General features: G+C 34.0%; 1 protein-coding gene across 2 annotated transcripts in view; it reads left to right on the top strand.

Annotated features, from left to right (window-relative positions):
- GLRA3 (glycine receptor alpha 3) overlaps positions 1-21,920 on the top strand; it is a gene marked incomplete at both ends in the record, with an annotated part of 88,164 nt that overhangs the window by 10,288 nt on the left and 55,956 nt on the right. Inside the window, 2 exons of one of the 2 annotated variants that reach the window (XM_081999286.1) lie at positions 10,489-10,616; positions 16,981-17,048. In XM_081999286.1, the coding sequence (XP_081855412.1) occupies positions 10,489-10,616; positions 16,981-17,048 (196 nt within the window). Of the gene's footprint in view, positions 1-10,488; positions 10,617-16,980; positions 17,049-21,920 lie in introns of those variants that run through there. The other variant, XM_081999287.1, reaches the window with a different exon arrangement.

The following is a 21,920-nucleotide window of genomic DNA, read 5'->3' as shown; positions in this document are numbered from 1 at the left end:
AATCTATCCATTACTCCAGTAACTTTTCTCCATTATTCAATTAGTACACAAATTAGTCTTTATAGTGAGATAGTAATGCAAGTTCAGACTACTATAAATTAGTGATTTACAGTTTATTTTCAAAGATATTCTGTTCATTTTAGCCAAATGTTATCTGTCTGAAAAAAACCAAAACCAAACAAACCCACAAACAAAACAATTGTATTTTGGGAAGATCTAACTATCTTTAATTAAAAATTAAAGTTGTCAAAAACTTAACCCATGCAGTAGGTCTTTGGAATAGCAAGAGATTTGTCAGAATTTGAATATTTGAAACATTCTCTGCTCCTTGTATAGCTGTTTGAGTCAGCTTTTTCCCCAAAAATGTAGGTTGAATAAATTAAGAAACAGCAAGAAACTAAAACCTGAGTTTAGAACATTTATAAAAATAAGGTGTACAAAAGACTACTAACGAAGTAGGTACTTCTGGGGAAAGAATGAACAAATATTCAGGTTAGAGTCATAATTCATAAAAGGACTTAAGAAAATTCACATGCTGCATGACCGAAATTGGCAACAATAAACTTGTCTTAAATAAGAAAGCAAAATTAGAGGCACAACCTGTAGTTTATTGAATCCATGTCTTAAGCTAGAAAGCAATGTCTATAAGATTATGAAGAATGTCAACAAATTATTTTTCTTCCTTTACCCTAAGAGATATTTTTTTTTCTCCAAAGGGAGGATAGTATTGTGCTTATATATATGTAGAGAGTTACAAACAAAAACAAGTATATACAAATTTAGCCTCATCAAGACTATAAAGCCCTTTGACCTGTAGAATGGTGATCAGGTCAGAATGACTTAATCAGAAGACTTAAAACCCCATTATTTTCTATATTTTCTCTCTGTTAAGACAAGCTGAAACACTCCACAGCAATCTAAAGCATTTTTAAACTATAATACATAAAGTAAATAAGCTATAAACATTATACCATTTTATTTCCATGACAAAACAGTCTGGAGGAAAACTGTAGAGCTGGAGGAATTCTCAACTGATATTAAGGACACAAATATGACACCATAAAGGTATTAGGAACATAATAACAAAAGGCTTGTAAACATTGCCTAACCTACAAAAAACACTAAAATGCAATGTTACTTCAGTCACTGAAACAGAAAAATGAAATTTTCCCAAATTTGAAGGAAAAGACATTTTTAATAGTTGCATTGAAATGTAATCACATATATTTTTCATGTAGTTTTCATTTCTAACTACTGAAATAAGAAAGAACGGATGATTAATTATCTTCACTTTGAAACTTATTGTTTGTTGAACATAAAAATTATTACTTTGGCTGAAAATGTGTCCTGATGTAACTCTACTTATCTCTGTAGCATGATATCAAAAAATTAATCTAACCATTTGAACTTATTCAAAATAAGAGGATAAAAGGGAAACTAGAAGAATCTAAAACTGTGAAAAAGCAGTAGAAAATCTAGCCTGTCACAGAACAGATTTAAAATTCTCCTGAGGATTTTTCTTAGAAAATACCTCTTTAAAATCTTGGTGATACTATGCTTCTCTGGCACATGTGTTGAGTTCTGTGATTCTCTTTGATTTGATAAAATTATTTTCTAAAACATTGCAGGATATGAAAATTTGCATTTTCATTGCATTAGGAATTAAAATCTTCTACTATGCTTTCACCATTGGAAACTCACTTTTTTTTTTTTTTTTTTTTTTTGGTCCCTCAGAAGGAAATTAATTTATTCACCAATAAAGCTCAAGTAGAATTATTTTCATGCTGGAATAGAAAGGAGTTGGAAGGAAATTATCTCCTTGCATTAACCTTGAACTGTAGAAAAAGGTGATGTTACCTAATTCAGGCATCTAAATTAGGAGTTCAGTTACCCTGGGTTCACGATGTAGATAATGTAAAGAGGTTGAGTCTTCCAAAAAATAATTTGGAGAAGGAGTTGAATTTTTAGTCTTGTTCTGCTCCTCAGAAGAAACTCTTTCTGTGTGAGCTAGAGTGGGACAGCAGTGACAGCCGATGCTGTATGTCACTTTCAGGACTGGATCCATGCAGCTGGGACCCTCTGACACAGCTCCTGGCTTTTCAGAGCGTCCCTGACTTTTTGTGAATCAATACCGCTGATAAATGGCCTCCAATAAAAGAAGTTTATTTATCTTCTGTTTTCTGTGAAGGTTTTTAATTTTCTTAATTAAAGAAAAATAATTTCTTTAAGACTGAAGAAATCACCTTAAACTTTTATTGCAATTTTAAAAAATATTTCCTTTAAACATATTTGTCCCCCCTTTTGAGCTCCCAGTCCACAATATTCGCCTCCTCTGCAAGGCTTTCAAAAGTTAAAATACTTAATTGAAATTGAAATAAAAGACAGAGAATTGCATCTCTCTTCTGACACAGCTATCTCAGGTAGGCAGTTTAAACAGATCACACCTCAGAACAACATCTATGTCATGTTACTCGACTGAACAAATGCATTTTAATGACAAACTGTGAAAAAATTTGGAAAAACTTTAGGAAACAGCTTTATCCACAAAAATCAAATTAGTTAGTAATGTTTATGCCTTACATTGACTTTTTTTCCCCCCTCTAAAATTAAAAGCTGTTTTTGTCTTTCGGAAAGAACAGGATTTATTTTTGTTCAAACATAGAAAACACTTTCATTTGAATGGGCTTGAGGTCTTTGGTGGTCATTCTTTTTAACATTTGTTGTTTTTTTGTTTTAAACTGTCACATTCTGGAATATTCTTCTGTCAAAAAGGTATTTTTGTCAGGTTTACATTCACTCTTGGAATAACTTGTGCAAATTCTACATACTATAAACTCTGATCTTTTTAGTTCTTTTCCTACTTTAATTAGCAGATCAGATAATTAGAGATGCTCCCTTTACAAAAAAATCCTATGCTTCTGACCTCTTCAAACATGATGTTCATTTTTCCCATTAATTGTACCAAACACATCAAGAGATCTATATTTCACAGAAGACAGTTTAAACACTGTCTTCATACCATAAAATCTTACTGCCACAATTTTCAAAATGCAATTATTAGACACCACTTATTTGAGGATCATTTCATTTTCACAGACCTTGTCAATTAAATGGTTATACTGAATAACTTTTGTTTTAAAATTGATTAATTCTATCACCATTACAGCTACAAAATCAAGGGAAGTAGTCATGAGATTAATTCACTTAACCATTATTGGTTAACCAGTGAACAAGTACCAATTCAGATTAATTTTCTGAAATGGTTTTGTGTATTGCTGCTTGTGAGATGCAACTGAGTGCATATTGGCTTGCTGCAGTTTTTGCTTTCCTTATGAGTGTGTAATTAATTTCCTTGTGCTTTGCTGCAAAGCTTTTTAATGTAAAGTGCATTAAAAACATTCAAATATCAGCTGGAGAGAATGGACCACAAATACAAGATCCAATTGCTCTAGGGGTTTGGCCACACTTGCTGTCTCAGAGAATAAACTGAGTAACGAAGTGAAAGAGCTATTGGACCATCATAATGCATACAAAGCATCATGTAACACCTCTGTAGTGTGATGAAATACAAATTACTCTGTAGTAAGATGAGTACAAAACTTCTGCCTCTCTGAATGGCTAAGATGGATTGTATTTGACATGAAAGAAATAATTGATGATCAGATAAGAAAATGAGCAAGACAAATACAACAGTGACTTGGTGTTAATACAAGATTTTCAAGATAAAATATGTAGGTAGTTTAACTACAGAAGGAAGCAAATGAACATACCATCAATTCTATTTGGAAGTAAGTTAGTGAGATTCTGGGATAACTTGGATAATTTATGGGAGTGCTCTAACCTGGACTTTGAAACTTCTCTCTGGGAAGTTTCCAGTGGTAGGTGTCATGACAGCACACCGTACTTTCTTCTATCATCTTATATTCTATCATCATTTAACTCTATCATCCACCTGTTGCAGCAACAACCTGGGAAGAGTCAGCGAATGGTGTAAGATGTAATTTCTTCCTCCACCTTTTGTCTACAGTATTCTTACTAAGCTCTTCTAGAGGGCTACAACCTTTCTTATACAAATGCTGACAGTAACCTGCTACTTCTTTTCTTCAGTTTTTTTAAATAAATAGGTACTAAGGCTGAAACAACACACTTAAAGTGATTTTTAAGAACCCATCTTGAAGGTGAAAATGAGATCAGAAATCGGTAAAAAACAGTACTTTCTGTAGCACACAAATGATACAGAAGTCTTAAAGGCAGTATGATTGAAATTCCTTTCGAAAATACACCTTTTAAAATAAAGAATATATAAAGCACTTTCAGTTGTAAAGTTCCTTACTTTTATTTGTGCAGAAGTTTGGGTAGACAGAAAGGAGGCATCTTATGAGTAGGAATAAAGTGGTTCTCCAAAAAACGTGGGAAAGTAATCTGATTTTTGTAGCTTCAAATATTTTAGAGAAGTAAACATTTGTGGAGATTGTGAAATTCCCTTTGTTTTTCTCAATCATTTTCTTTTGGAGGAAGGGAAAAGAGTAAGGTTTTCTCTCACAAACATGCCTAAATAGATATTTCAGGAACACAGATTCATGACCTGTGCTTTCTCTTGCTAGCTAAATTGCCAGCTGCTAGATGAGATCTCCTGTTTAAATTCTGTAGATGTTGATGCTCTGGCTGCACAGCTATGTTAACTATATTTTTCAGAGTTCTGTAGTAGTAATTATTTTAAAAGCAGAGAAGGATCAATAATAATGTAAACATATGCTCAGCAGAGGGGTTAGAAAAAAACCGAGTCCCACCACCTGCAATCTGCAATCACAGTGATACATGCTGCAGCATCCTAATATCTTTATCTACCTCCATCTTGAAACACACACAGGGCCTTTTTATTTCTATTCAAAGTGCTAAACTAGTCCCAGACTGAAGTGTTTCAATGGTTGAAAGCTTTTTAATTTATGATCTAAATTTATTCCTGCCCTCTTCACATCCATTTGCTTTCATGACAATGTTATCATTTAACTTAAAATTCTTTACTCTTTGCAGGTGCATGTCTGAGATAGAACATTAGCTCATTTTTTCCTAGTAGTGGTCAATCTCTGACTTTTAAGATGCCTGTAGTTTATGGGCAGCTCAAGTGCAGTTCGCATTCTGGAGCTTAATTCCATACTGTGCAGGGGGCTGATGCTCATACAACTGCTTGGCAAGTCAAATAACAAACTGTGATAGGAATTTAGCAAAATGTGCCAACATTACCACGTGTAACCTGCAACCTAGATTACAGGTTACGGTCTAGGCACCTGCAAGCCTGCAACCCCACCCCAGCATAGAAGGCTCCTGAGAATACATCATTTTCCACCTTGGACTATGCCCATTCCTTCCCTTCCTTAACCTCTTCAAGTCCATAATGTATCTTTTGGTAGTCTGAAGATTTCTGCATGAGATTTGTAATGTCTAGTCTGAATTTAGTCTGCTTTTCTATATATCGTAGGGCATTTCTTTTCACCAAGCTACCCATATATGAAACACAATACCTTATATTTTGCTAAATTGTTTCTTCCAGAAAGCTGTACTGTCTTGGCTGGTACAGTTTGATTTTCCGTTAAGTTACCTTTATTATTAAAACCATGTGCATGAATTCCCATTTGAATTTGTCTGCCTCTCACTGATTTTTCTTCTGCTGTTCTTAGATGTGTCCAGCATTTTCTGCCCCTTTGAGGTATTTACACACTTCAATCATGTTATTTTTCAGTTTTCCTTTTGATAAACTAAGCAGATTGAGCTCTTAAAAGTTTCTGCTGTAAGGAAATTTCTCTAAATCTCAGATCATGGTTTAGTGGCTTTGTTCAGTACCTTTCCTAATGCTTTAATGTCCTTTTAAAACTTGGACATGGAATTTGATGCAATGTCCCAGAACTGGTCTCCATTAATATCATATAGAATAAGTGACCTTCATGCTCCTACTCGCTCTTTCACTCTTTCCACACCGATGGATAACACAGCAGTGCGGTGTGAAATTTACCACAACGGTGCTGAGTTGTTCAACATGAATTCTTATTCCTTTTTCAGACTCACTGATTTCTCCAACTCTGCCCACATTCCCCATTCATACATCTCTTAATATCCTTTCTCTGCCTGTTTTATACTGTTCTACTTAAATGGACTGAACTTGAGAAGTTGGGTTATTTTCTTGCCCTCATCAGTATTTACACCTTTGTCAAATTTTGCAATTCCTAGTTTTAAACCATCAATGATCTTGTATTTTCTTTCCAGATCACAGATGGCAGCGCTGAACACCATTCTTACTACAACTCCCTAAAGTTGCTTTTTGTCTAGAATTTAGGATGGGGGTGCTGATATAGTGAAACTGCATCTTGGCTGTGCCAGGCTGCTTCAAGATTTATATCCCCCTGTAAACGTCCTCAGCTTGACCTAACTGTTTCTGACTTAAATATGACTTTTAGTAGGTCATACACTGTCACAGACCTGTGATTGATGATGTTTTCCCCTAACAGTCCATGAAATTCCAATTTGACAGTCTTCAAGGCATGATGCAAAACTGATCTCTCCTCAGATTTTAGGTAAATGTTGATTTAGCAAACAGAATAGACCAAAGACAAGAGTAATTATAGTTCTGGTGATTATAATTTTCTGTTCATGCGTGGTTTCGTATAACAGTTTATTTGGAACAAAAATTCTTACCCTAAATTTTGATGGTGTAAATTCAGCCAGTCACAAATTATTTTTTTAAATTGTTTAACAACATTTTGCATTTTTTTCATTATTTTTGTCCACTACTTTAGTTTACAAATTTCTTTCTAATTGTTTGACAAGGCTTAATTGACATTGTAAAGATGTTCAAGACCCATTCGGGAAAGTGAAGTAAAGTACTGCTTTAAGTCTGAAATTTGAAGATGTTTTAAATCCTTGCAACTGTTAGCAATATTTACCAAGAGCTCACAGGAAAAACACAGAATCACTACCAGGGCTAGCATTCTTGCTGGTAACTTTTCCTGGTAAAATACAAGGAGGCCAGATGACTAGGAGGTTATAATGTCTCTCCAGTAAAAGAATTCAGCGACAGGAACCCTTTGTGGCCTCTGCCTGTGAACAAAACTGTACAGCTTTCATTCTCGGTAATTTAAAGTTGCATGATGACTTTAACCGCAAGTCTGTTGCAGCTTACTTCTGAATGCACCACAGTATAAAAGTTTTACTGGTATTACATTCTTGTAGTTTTGCCTGTTAGAAAATATATGCACAAATTATTTTGAAAAAAAATGCAACAGGTCAGAGTAAATTCCCTCTAGAGATGCACAAAGCCATTCCTGGAATTATGCAATAGTTAAGTATGAAGAAGGAAGTTATGTGCATTAACACTAAAAGGAGCTACATTCATACTTCATGAAAGGAGTGTAACTTTCCCTAACCACTTAGCCAGAGGCTTATTTGTCAGAGGTGATGTACAATAAAACTGAAGAATTCTTACCATGCAGAATTAGTTTTTATGTTAACTTGTAAACGGAAAACCCATACTTTGCCAGGTAGGCCTTCCTAAAATCCACTGCATTACTCAGGTTTTACTATATTACCAAGTCTTGCTCCTTTTTAACTTGAAGACTATTCCGCAAGTCTGCTCAGATAGATGACCATATATTTGTCCAACAGTATTCTTGAAATACATGTTTTTGATTAAAGGTAATTTGAAAAGGCAGAATTCTGCAATGTTCAACCAGCATTTATTCAGTAACACACCAAGCTGAGAAAAAGGGAAAACATTCCTGGAAGAAATATTTAGTTACAAATTACATCTGATTTCTAAAATAAAACTTGCTTATACAGAATGTATTAATTATGCTAAATATATTGTTTTCGGAAGCAGGCAATAAAATTATTCAAGATATTCTGAGAATTTTAACTGACTAATGAAAGAAAATATTGATGATGCTATCATACAGAAAGGTAAATGCCACTTTAAGAAAATCCCTAGTCACAACAATTACTATTTTTCCTGTTCAGCATTAGTTACCTTAATTTCAAAGTACTCTATTCCATGGCAGCCTTTAAAAGCAACAACTATGAATACAACAAAGAAAGATTTAGAAAAAGTTCAGAGAAGTGAAAAAAAGGACAAATAAACATTCTCCATTCAGAGAAAGTGATTGATATTGAAGATAACAGTGGGCCTTTCTATATTTGTGTTCTGGAGAATTTATTAATATCCAGAATAAAAATATAGAACATGTATCAATTGCACAGTGTAGGAATTCTATATACCCTATAGAATAAAAATGTAACTTTCTAATAGAAAAGCATAAGAAAGAAATCTAAGGGTTTTTTATATATATATATATATGTACGTATATACACAGTAACTTTATTCTTCTGCCCTGCAAATAGATAAAATCCAGCAAAATGTAATTGGACTCTCATATTTTATTTGCTTTGTAACTACATATAGAAAGTTTTATAGAAATGTAAATGACTACAGGTTGCAATAGTGTGATGAATCAGATACATTCAGAATGATTAATAATGAAGGTGATATCAGAGGCCAATAGGATAATTTCAAATTGATATAGAACAAGAATATGTTAAGTACTTATTTTCTCAGAAAAGGAAATACTTTCTGCAGCTACAGGAAGAAATAAAGAACTAGATTAGCTACTGAAGGAGACTAAAGAAACATTTTTACTGAAAGAGATACCAAAGTATTTAGAACTATTTAGAAATACCCAACAATTTAGAAATTTACGAACAATCTAGCAATATGCAAATCAACTTACACATAGAATGGAATAAACACTAGATAAGCAAATAAACAGAAGGATTAAATTTTAACTGATTTCAGTTACTATTACAATTAAAATTGTATTTAATTAAACTTAATTGCTGGGTTTAATTAAAATATGAGTAAAGCACAGCATTCTAGAGGTTTCAATGTTCATATTCTGCGCATGTCCAAATTTGTAACACTCAAAATTAACACTCAACACTTACTATGAAAAAAATATTTAAGATATTAAATCAAAATTTCAAATTTAAAGACAGATTTTTTTAGTAGACCTTCTAAATGAAAGCTGCCATAAAACTAACTTCTCCTGAGTCCTGAGTAACACAATCTTGGGAGGAAAAAAATTACATTCCCAGTCTGCACTTACTATGACACCTGCATACACACATACTTGTATGGAATTTTTCCGTTTTAGAACTCTATTCATTGTTAAAACGCAAAGTTCAGCCTAGGTTTTTTATGAGTTAGAAAATTCCTAAGGGTTTTACATTATTTCCTGTGTTTACTTCTAAACAAAGGGCTCTGAGCAACCTGATCTAGTTAAATATGTCCCTGCTAACTGCAGGGGGTTAGACTAGATGACTTTTAAAGGTCCCTTCCAACCCAAACTCTTCTATGATTCTGTATTTAAGCACTTCTAAAAGAGTGAATTGGCATTAACAGGAGACAATGAAGTGGGTAAGTAAAAGAGATTCACATCCTTCTGCAATAGATTTTTGACTAGAAGTCAGCACAAACAGGAAAAACTTTTTTATCATTTTTGACTCCAAAAGCCACCAATGGTTTTAGTTGTACTGTTGTATCACAATGTTACTCATAATTTTACTTATATATGTATATATTTACTGACTGCGTTGTTTTTTCAGTGTGTTGGCCAGGACTTGAGTAAGAGGTCCACATGCCTGATTGCAGTGCCGATACTCTTCTCTCTTGGCATGTGCAGAGCACACTTCAGAATGTCAGTGGGAGTTCTGCATGCGTATAGAGAGGAGGCTATAGGAGATGACATTTGTCATGTGGCCCTGAGATGAAAATTTTGCCCTAAGATAGTTCTTTCAGTAAGTTGGTGGTTTTTTACCACTTCAGCAGTCACCTTTGTTTTTAACAGAAAACGCACCTCTAAGACAATGTTAAAGGATACCATTTGCCAAGAGATTGTTTGATGTGTTGTATTATGTTTAAATATCAACATAAAACATTGGCTGAACAAAAATTGGTGGTGGTAGTAGTAATATTCTATGAAAGAACCCCACTATTTTTTTTCTGATCTAGGCTTCAATTACAATGCACCCAGTTAAACAGACCAATCTTAGAGTAGACCCCAAATTATGACATTCCACATGCACAGCCATTTGTGTAGATAACATAGTTTAACTCTGTGATAATAGATTGATTACTGTTGACTGGAAGTGTTATTAATCTCCAGAAGTCCTGAGGAAGAGGTAACAGAAACCTACAATTATGCAGCTTAGCAAAATAAAATTTGCATATAAAAGAACAGGTATAAAAAGAACTTACTGTTTCTATTTTATTGCTACTATTATTTTTTGAGGCATAAACTAGCTTGAAAGGTAATCTTAGCTTTCCTATTTTCCTGTCCATAGAAGAATAAACTAAGTGATGACTGTGTAAAATTAGTTTCCCTAACAAAATCTCTAACAAAATGTTTTGTTCTTTTTTGTTTGTTTGTTTTTCCTTGCTGTTAGCTTGGTAGCCACAAAGGAAACAGACAGTGCAAGATCTCGTAGCATGCCAATGTCGCCATCTGATTTCCTGGATAAGCTAATGGGTAGGATGTCAGGCTACGATGCAAGGATCAGACCAAATTTCAAAGGTAATTTCAAACCTAAACTTTCAGGATTTCAGCATTTCTTCTCACACAAACACAGTTTCTGGAACAAATATGAAAACAAAGAAGTACACTGAAAAAAAAGTGCCTTCTTTTGCCTTTCTTTGCTAAGGCAGTTGTTTTCCGTAACAATATAATCTATTCCTGTCACTTTCACAGCCACCCAAATGCAGACCTTTTGAAAATTTAGCTTGTCACTAGATTTGAATTGTCTAATAGGGTTTTTTTCTTTTCTAAAATGCTTGTTTCAATTGATTCAAATTCTCACCTTGGACTACCATAGCCTGAAGCAATCCAGAAAGTGAATTCTGTGAAAGAGAGGCCAAATCCTCATACCTGCCTGATCCTAACTAAAAGTAAGAGTGTGTTAATGATATGACCATCGGTCTCAAACTCAAGAGAGCTTACCTTAGTTACCAAATCTACCACCAAATTAGATTCCTTGCTCCTGTGCCCCAGTTGTGCTTTCAAGCGGCAAAAGGGACCATCCTTCCTCTTGTTCCCTTCCCTGTTCTTAGTTCTCCGTTGAAACTTCAGGTTCTCAATACCTGGAATTGTCTCTTGGAGTGTGCCTTTTTTGCATTTACCACAGAAGAGATTCAAAGAAGATTGTAAGTCCAAAGTTTGCAAAAGCAATGATTACATCTTCTGAGGGTCTTAGTGCAAAACATATTATCCAGACTCAGGCATACTAGAGTAGAGTATTTAATGAAGGATTACACAAACTATATTATTATACAAATATACAAACTATTATACAGAGAAATACCACCCATTCCAACTTTTGCAGTCTGAAAAGTTTAGGCAAATTTGACTATTCTTTTTCAGAATGCAAAGTGTTCAAATAATATAGTGGAACTACATTTAACTCTATTTCTAAATCCTTAAATCAAGTTATTAGTCTTTAAATTCTCCAGAATATAAATATTTTTTAAAGAATAAACCTATTGTGATAAAAAATGATATTATTCTTACTTTGCCTTAGATGCCTCCTCCTATGTCTATCTTCTTTAGTCCAAGAGATCCTGTTAACTCTAACATTTCACTATAAAGCAAGTTTTACTCCATGTTTAATACAAAAATTGTCCTTCAATCAGACAGGCCTTCCTCCTCTAAGTCATCTGTCACAGCCTTTCCATCTTAATTCTTATTCAGCACTAACTTTTATAAATTTTTGACATCTCCAAGTCCCAGAACTTAAGTGATTATGACTCTAAAGCCATTGCTATTTGCTGGTTTTGCCAGAATTTGTCCAGACTGATTCATAAGGACCAAGTAGTTTGTCAAATTATTTCCTCACCAGTAAGACAAACAGTTGGTGGTGTATATATAAACTTATTACCCAGGATTTACTGTAGCTGGAAATGCTTTGCTTTTATAAGTTAGTGGTGCTGATATTTCTCAGAAAAATTATAAACATGCACTGGAAATTCAAACACATCGCTTAAAGATTTACAACAGCGATCAATATCCCCGATGACCATACAGAACAAGTTCTTTGGATTTTCCTTGCCAGAACTACCTTGAAGAATGTTCTAGCTACTGACTTCGTGAAAGGTTAATGTATCAAACAATATTTGTAAAGTAATGCAAAACACTGTATTTCTAAAATGACTTTATTATATGAATGGTATCTCTTAAATTATTTTTGCTCCTTATTAAAGTTACCATGACTTGTTGCCACAGTATACTTTTTAGCTTGCAAACTGCAGGTTCAACCTAAGGTAAAGCTCTGTTGGGCAAAATAAGACCTCCGGCAAAGTCTAAGCATTGCTTTTTTTCTTCTTTCTTCTCTGAGTCTCCTGAAGTCCTAAAAACGAGTTTTTAAAAATTAGGAGCTTACAGCATAGCAATTGATTTGGGGATTGGATTTTGGAGTTTGTCATGGACACCATGTAATCACAATTTTCTGATGGAGCTACACTGGAGAATAGGCAGATGGTTTAGAGATTAACAAATTCAACACAGTACTTCTTGAAAGTATAATTCAGAAGACTTAGAGCCTTGTTTTGTAACTATTGAAATTTAAAGAGACAAAACCTAATTTGACATTGTTCTTTTTCAAAAAGTGCACATTCTAAATCTTCTAGACAGCTATGCAGTTTGAACAAATCTGCTCAGAATGATTCAGATCTATCACTAAGAATAAGTATCTCCTTAAGTGACTTTTCCACTTTCTGGTTAGTTTTATTAGTCTTAGAACAAGCACTGGGGCTTAAAGCCTTTTTTATTTTTTACTCTGACAACAGTTTTAAAGAAACAGAGCAAATACTAATAACAGAACTCACACAATCATTTTAAATCATTTGTTTTTCCAATAAAATTCCTGTGTAGACAAGATTTTTAACTACCATCTTTTAGTCATAATTAATCTTGGTCAATAACACATATTTTGTCTGAGTGCTCTGCATTTGGACAAGGAATTCTGCATATCTGTTCTTGTTCAACAGAAATAGTAGAGAAGACTGTTGGTATTTATTTAGCTATGGAATAAAACAGAAAATAAGAACTCTTGTAAAATCTTTGTTCTAGTTTCAAAACATTCTTATTTCCAGTACCTGAAAACTATAGCAAGGTGCTTCTCTTAGTTGTTCCACCTCCCAGACTGTATCTGTTCCTGCAGATATGGGAAATACTTAACTGTCTTTCAAATTTGGACACAATTATGTAATCCATGTATGAAAATTGTCATGGCCTCAAGATGTTCAGAATTAACCTGATACGGAAGAGGTACAGCCCAAATTGCACCACTGATAACAACCTAGTCAGGTGGGAATTTGGGGATTTACATAGGACAGCATAAAGTGATTCTTGCCCTGGTATTACCAAACAGTGTTCAACAATCATTAGTTTAGGAACTTCTTCAGCCAGGACTTAACTGAAAAAAAATAATTTAGATAAATATGTTCTTCTGATCACTTCTGGAATTTCTTTATACTTTTGTCCTTTCCAGTGTTTTATGGCAATAAAATCTTCATGTTTTGTAATAGTGAGAAGTATAAATTTTTGTTTGCTTTGAATTTGGTGACTATTTTACTGATTTTATTACCATGTGACATATTGGGAAATAGAGGAAAAGGATTTCTTCCTTTTAATTTTTACAGATCTATATATTTGTATATCACTCCCTACCGTATGCCTTTTCCACTGTGAAGAGTCCTGTTCTACGTAAGGTGTTTTTGTGTGGCAGCATTTCATAGAATTTGTGATCCTTGATTGACTTCTTGACATCTCTTTTCTCCCTGATATATCCTTGTGAGGTGACAGGAGAGAAATTTTTAAGTGTTCAAGATGGAAGTTCATGGCCTACTTGTATGATTGTCCATTTTTTAAACGTATTTCTTCACATTCTCCTATATTTATTAATTACAGAACATGCTTCCAGAGAACCATCCATAATTAATCTAGTCTCTCTTGCCTGCGTGGAAATCAATAATTTGGAGCCCATCAGTAGGATTATTTGGCATTTGACTGAGACTGAATTTCAGATATTTTATTGCTTAAGAGCTCAGTATTTTGTGATTTTTCTGCACCTACCTCCTTGCAGTCAGCTTTATATACAACAATCCTAAATAATCTTATACCAGAGGCAAAATTATATTGCTGTATCTTCTTTTCTAGGTCATTAATACTGAACTGCAAAGATTCAATGCAGATCCATGAGGGAACTCACCAGCAGTCACCTTGCAATTTGAAAAATGGCTATTAAATAGCCATTAGCTAACATTAAATAACTTGAAAGCAAAAAGTCTATAAGAGGACTGTCTCTCACCTCATCAAGACTAATATCCTTACAAAGCCTTTGACAAAATGTCATGTTGAAAAGTTTTTGAAACTCCAAATAAAATATTTAATTAATGTAATTAAATATTACAATTACAATTTAAATTTAAGTTAATTAGATTACCTTTGTCCACATGCTTATCAGCTTTTTCAGAGAGCTTCAGTAGATCTGAGAGATGTTATTTCAGCAAAAATAGTATTAATCCATATCTCTTAATTGTAATAGTTCTCATCATTTCTACCAGTTTGGGTGGAACACGTAAGGCTTACAGGGATAATTGTCAATGTTATCCACCATCATACCTGAAGTCTGTTTTTCTTTTTTAGTTCAAGTTATACTAGCTGGACATAGTACACATTTCCACTGACTGACACAGGTGATAGCTGACTCACAGTGATTCATATTTCCACAATTTTGCAAAAATTTTTATAATGTCTGGCTTGATATTGCCTCAGCCTGTCAGTTTATTCCTGTTCACTTAGTCTGAAACGTCTTCTATAGTCCTTATACAAATCTTTCATCAGAATGGCTCCAGTATGTGACACGGCTAGCAACTGGAGACAGCTGCGGTTACAAAGACTCCATTTAGTTTTTCTGCTCTGACCTTCTTCACTTTCATGGATACTTTTATATCTTAATCATCTTCTTTTGATGTCACCTTCCAGATCGTAGCAGGATTGCAGATAGTTATCATTGTTAGCTTTTCTGTTTCTAGTGAGTTTCAGCTCTCTTTTTTTCTCTTTCTCTTTAATCTGTGTTCTGTTTGCCTGAGGTCCTGTGTTTGAATATGACTTCCAGTTTTAACAGCTTCATTTGTGCTTTTTGACAATGTTTTGGGAAGTCAATTTTTACTCTTAGCACAGAATCTTTAAGTAATCTCTAAACTATTTGCAAGCTGCTTTTTGCTTCTCCTTTTATGCTTTTTTTAACTAGCTGTTAACTATATTTCTGTAATGTTGCTTTTGAAATGAAGCACCAGCATTGTAGTGATTTAGAGTTTTTTCTTTATAAAAGTGACTATGTTTGTTGGTATAATGAATTTACACTTTAAAGCATAGTACTATTCTAAAGAAGATAGTATAACAAATTTGAAATTATGACAAGTACTACAACATGAAAATGTTTGAAAAGAAAGCTGCCTTGCAATCAAATTATCTAACATAGCCAGGAAGTACAATTTTCTCCCTGACACTTTTTAGTGACTCTGCCTTTGTTCATCTCCCCTACTTTTTGTTTTTCCCTTGATCTTTTTCAGGAGTTGTCAATGTCAAGCTTTTACTGAATTCTAAGAAGTATTGGATATGCTCAACAGCTCTAAATAATTAACCAAATATCAAAGTGAAAATAGTGTCAAAGTGGCTGCAGAATAATACCTCCTTACCTGAGAATTCTGCTCCATAGGTGTAGTCTTGTGTATTATAATGACTGAAGTAGACCTAGTGATCTTTTGTTGCAATTGCCATATAGTACGTCAAAACAATTATTGCCTTGAGGAAAGAAAGCTGGATGTTCCAAGTTCTGTCCTGCTGGCACAATTTTTAATGGACATTCTGATTCTTCAAGTATTTAATATCATTGGTCACATTAGATTTTGGTAGCTGCAAACAACCAGCAGTGGTAAAGCAGCTTCTTCAGGAGCCCTAGAAAGGAAATATTACATAAGGGTTTGTAAGACCAGTCCTTAAGTTCCAGATATAGATCTTTCATTATTAGTGACTGTTTACACCTGCAAAAAGAAACCAAAATTTCCAATGCTGAACTGTATTATTGATATAAGAATATCAAGGTGCAGGCGGGTGACAGAAAAATCTTGTTTCCACTGTACACAGACCGATAAGAGAAAATTGAGAAATTAGCATGCTTTACATGCCATTTTTACAGACACTTTTAGAGAAATAAGTTAAAGCCTTTTCCATGAAGACACCATTCATTGTTCAGTTATCATAATGACTGCTCTGCCACTACTGATGCTTCACAAATGCAAGATAAGACAGAACAGTTGACTGAAGACCCATGGTAACAGAAAATTCAGTTTAAATGGATTCTTAACCATTTAAGAGAAATGAGAATAGAATCTAAGTCGTTCTTTCTTATCCACATTTGTTCCTGTAAGCAACAGAGATAAGAGCAGCTATAATGTATTTCTGTTACCAGTGATGACAGATAACATTAAAGGTAACAGCTGCCTTGAGTGAAAAAGGTCACTTTTTCCCCTAATTATTGTAAGTGACACACATTGCTCACTGAAATGCTCATAAAAATATTTTTTTAATATATCTTTCAAATGAGATGTTGATTTATTTGCAGAGTCATCTGTGCAAGTTTATAATGAACTTTCTCTCTTTTTTTATTCCTAGAACTAACAAGTCAAGTAGTGTACCTTTAAGAAAAATCACAAGGAAAATTATTAGAAACCATTCAATTTAATTTTGTATTAAATGAGTTGTGAATGTAACATTATTTCCTCCTAAATCAATAAACACTGCTTCATAATGGTTTATATTTTACAGTCACTCAATAAGCAATGATTCTGGAACAGGGACTGGTGTTTTTTTTCTTTTGCAGGACCTCCAGTTAATGTCACATGCAACATATTTATAAACAGCTTTGGATCCATTGCAGAGACAACCATGGTAAGATTTTACCTCAAACAATATCTAAAGTTCAAGTTAAATATGTTCAATAAGCTCAAAAGCTAGCTAGGGCTTTTCTTCACTTGGAACTAAAGGAAGAAGGAAATCCACTTCTGGGAACAGAAAGTGAGAACATTTAATTTGGCAATTGATTTTTTCTAACAGAAAATCCATCATTATACCATCAATCATGCAAGTAAAATAAAACCCAGGGTTCGGGGAGGGGGGATGGGGGTGCAGAGGGCATTTCTCCGTAAGTTTTATTTGGCAGTTGTAATGAACTCATTATTTTTAATTAGATAGGTATTAGTTTCTATAGTGTTCTACCTTTCTAACCTCAAAAATGTCAATTCATTAAGTTGCTTTGTTAATAATATTTTATAATTTCATTATACACAGTGCATATGGGGATTTATACTGTATTTAAAAAGTCCTTATTCCATACAGCTATTGCACAGAGATAATAGAATAACTAAAAAAGTAATATGGTATATAAGATTTCACTATGAATTCTAAGAGAGGGGTAAATATAAGTGGACTGCACACTTTTTGTACATAAACATATAATTTGTCTATTAAAGAAAGGCAGAAGATAGAGTACAAAAAGACCGGTGATTTTACAGAAATAAGGAGAAAGAGATCAAGTCTAAAGATAGTAAAACTAGATATTGAACAGTGGCTTGACAAAAGTAACTTGGATAATCTTATTTAACAAGTGAAAATATACACTAATAACTTGGAGCACAGATTTATTCATTAAAATCTGGTGAGAGAAGACATGGGCATTCTTTCTCCATACAAGTGCCTCACATATTTTGAAGAAAGGCAAATAAACACCTTAGAAAAGAGATACATAGTAATTTGTGGGACAGAGAGGATTAAAATACAGAGAGATGAAGGAAAAACTGTGGGAGTTTGTAAGATCCAAATACAGTAAATACTCTGAAATCCCAACTATGTGGGGTCAGGATACGTACTTGGAATGACAGAAAACAGACTGAAAACAAACGGTATAGACAAAAAAAGAAGATAAAGGAATAATACTAATCAAAAGCCGTCCTTCTGAATTACCAGTAAGAGCAAAAATGAGACCTTTGAATGTAGCCAAGGACCTGTAGTTAGGAAATCAAGAATATAAATTCTTAAAGTCAAGTATTTATGCCCCCTCTCTCCAAAGCAATATTCACAGCTGCCTGATCTTTACTCACCTTGGAACACAGTGGTAGATGTTACTGACAGAGGCAGATGATTTTTTTTCAGGTAGAAAATTACTTTAATTTGTATTTGGGTGCCTTGCCAAATTGCAAATCCCAAACAGATTGACATGGCATCTAAGGAGATTTATTCAGGTTCGATCAGAGGATTAAGCAATGCCCACATGATTAGAATAGTTCTCCACAGATTCTTTTTAATGCCTGTATGGGTCAATCTGCTGCAAAACAGGGGACAGACCACAGGGTCAGTAAAATGCAAAGATGCAGCAATTAGATCACAATAAAAAGGGTATTTGGAAAACTGAAGTTGATATCACTTAAAAAAAATTGTCCTGAATTTGCAAGAGGTTGCCTGAATTCATATCTCAAGTGTATTTTCTCTCTCAAGAAAAAAAAAAAGAGAATTATAAACGTTTCCTTTCAGTACAAGTTAGTACAATACTTCTACCTTACAATGAAATTACATTCTGTTCTGTGCTGCCTTGAAAGCCAATTAAAACAGTTGAGAGAGACTACAACGTGATCTGTAACAAATAGTTCCAGGTAGTATGTTATAGAAAATACCAAACACGGTCAGAACCATGGGGGTTTTCATTCTATCGATTATATGTATTCAACAACTGGACAGCACAACCTTGACCTTAGGACAAATGCTGCCTTCATGATGCTGGTATTCCGTTTCTAATGTATTCACCGGTACAGTTCAAAACAGACTTTTGCTTATGGTCAGGAGCTGTTGACCTCTCAGAGACTCAAATTTTCCTTTATGGAAGAAAAAATGCTTTCGTGTAGATAGGACTTTCAATTGTGTATTTTATTAACCTTACTTCTTCAAAACACTGAAGATGAACATCTTCTGAAAAACATTAAAATCATTCTCTCTTAAAATTAAAATCAAAACCATCTTGCATTATTTTACAAAATTAATTTCTGCATTGTTGAACACAACTCAAATCACTGCAGTTCAGTATTTTACCAGTTGTCGCTATTTTACCAATTTTATTTACTGTAGTCCTTAAAATTCAGGTACCTCTGCCTTAATATTTATTCTAAATCTTTATGCATAGATCGACTCAAAAAGGACTTTTATGTTCTTGATAAATACTTTTTTTTCCAAACTGTAAACAAAAGAGCTTAAGTAAGAAACAAGTGCAAAATAAAACCTCCTCACTACGTGGTAGCTTGAAGTCTCGCTGGTATTTGAAACTACCGGCTGAATAATGGGGTATGCATATACCCTATTAGCTTTAAAGAAGTCTGAGTACATCAAGCCACGTCCTCCATTGTCGTAGTTGCTCTTGGCACTGTCTCTCTCCCTGTCTCTCCGGTTCTCTAGTGCTCTCACTGATGACCAAAATCTTTGAGCTCCCTCTGCTGCCTCGGTTATGTACAACATAGTAAACAGTATACATACAGTTTACTATACAAATATATGCAACAAATATATACAGTTTATTGTATAATAAAGAGTTACAGAAAAACAATGGGTTAAAAAAATGCAAGATCGGCTGCAAAACAGCCCGGTACCAACTTTACATGACCAGACTTGATAGTTCTCAATAAAGAAGAGGAGTTTGTCAGTGTGCAATGGGAACTTACAGCGTGCAGCAGGAATCAGCTTTCGGGCAAAAGGATTCTCTTAAATCTCTGTCTGTGGTTTTACAGTGGGTTCTAACAGATCAGGAGAGACAGACGAGCCAAAAGAAGTATCTTAATCTGTCTTACAGCTTGTTAACTCTGTAAATTGGTTCTTTCTTCTTGTTGTTTACATTTCTTTCAACTTCTTTAGAATACGGGTTACAGTTATTTCATCTTCCCTTTCTTTGTCTCAAAAGACAAATTAGATGGTTCATGGTGGGCAAAAGGCATGCCACTTTGCTAGGAAGCTGTGATACTAGTTGAACCTAGGTAATTTTAAGTGATCATATGAGGAACTTAGTTTGTGTCATGTATGCTCTGAGGAGGCAGAAAAAAAGTAAATCTCACAATTTAAAACTCCCTTAAGCAAAATTTCATCATCAGCACCATTTAGGGTCCAGCCCTGTCAATCTTTCTATGTTATTGAGCCAAATGGTAGTACCAAATCTCTATATATGTCTCAACGATATTCACAAAGTGAGGATTTTATGTGCATCCTCTAGCCAAGTAAAACTCTTATTGCTTCACACGTATAAAGGAAAACCTAGGTCCAGTCTTTTTTTTTTTTTTTTACACATTGTTATTATTTTTTTTTTCACAGAAGGATTTAGAAATCTTAAAGAATAGCAGGAGATTAAAAAAAGTCAAAGCCCAGAAAAAAATTACTATTTCATTATATGAAAGTAACATAACATAATGAACATAAATTAACATCTGAAGTTTTTTATTTAAGATAAATAGTGATGTACCAAAGCACACTTAACATTAAAAATCTAAGAAATCAATGCTTGTTCATGTAAAGTTAAAAGTATATTGGCAATATGGGAACCATACCCTGCAGAAAATCAAATAATTTTCTTACTGGTAACACTGGAACTTAAATTTCAGGTTTTATCACAACATCCTCAAAAGTTCCTTACAGAGTTTCTTTGCAGCTCAAGTTGTGCTCAGCTTGTATTTGCACTGTATCTCCTAATGCCAAGAGATTTCCCGATTGCTAAGAGCAGTGTCATAGATATTGTTGGCAGTTACCAACAAAGAAAAAGAAAATATTATTCAGTCTTAAAGGGTGAGAATAACATCAATGCCAACATTTTCAGGTACAAATGTTCAGAGACAAAATACTGAATATATGAAGCAAAGGCTACAGAATAGTTAGACTACAGGGCAGATAGTAAGCCATACGAAAAAGCCTCCTTTTATTCTAGTAAATATGACTGACCAACTTCCCAAAGGTTTTCTGAGTTTTAAAGGTCCGGAAAAACACTTTGATCTTAATGCAGATTTACATAAATATTTAGTATGTATTAATATGTTTAGCATAATGCATGTGCTAAAAGTGCGTTGAAAGGGACACACTGAGAGACCTAATGGCAAATAACAAGAGTGCAGACAATTAACACATTAAAAAGCCTATGTCTCTTATTTGTTCTGGCCACAGTTTTGCTGATGGGTATTTCTTGACTCGGTCTGAAAAGAACTGTGTTATCCTGAATGTTGTTAGGAAGCAGGTGATAGATCTTTCTGTGCTCCCAGCACTAATGAGATTACCTTACACTTACAAATAAAATGCCCTTTTAATCTACATTAACCCATTTTTGAGCCATCATAATTATTCTCCTTTCACGAGTCATGGCTCTTTAATTCATTAGCTTCATCTTTCTTCAAGTGAGCATTTCTTTTTATGTTCTATTCTACCCATTCTAGGTTGTCTTGAGTACTTAAAAGGAGTGTCCACTTGTATATATTACAAAGCTTACCGCTGAAGTGTTTCACCAAATATTTTTCCTAAATTAATCTTTTAGTTGATTGTCTCAAATACAAGGAAATATATGCCTGCCTTTCGTGAAAATATGCTGAAAAATTCTGTGTAATGAATATAACAATGTGTTAATACTGAAGTGATGGGCAGAAATATCTACATTGCATAATTTTTATCTCATATGAGTGAACATGCAATAAGGGCCACTTCACAGTTTCAAAATTACAAAAAGATTCAATTTTTTTCCCTGCTTGACAA

Source organism: Phaethon aethereus (assembly GCF_964289735.1).
Source record: "Phaethon aethereus genome assembly, chromosome: 4".
NCBI classification, from domain to species: Eukaryota; Metazoa; Chordata; class Aves; order Phaethontiformes; family Phaethontidae; genus Phaethon; species Phaethon aethereus.
This window is presented reverse-complemented; position numbering and strand designations above follow the sequence as displayed.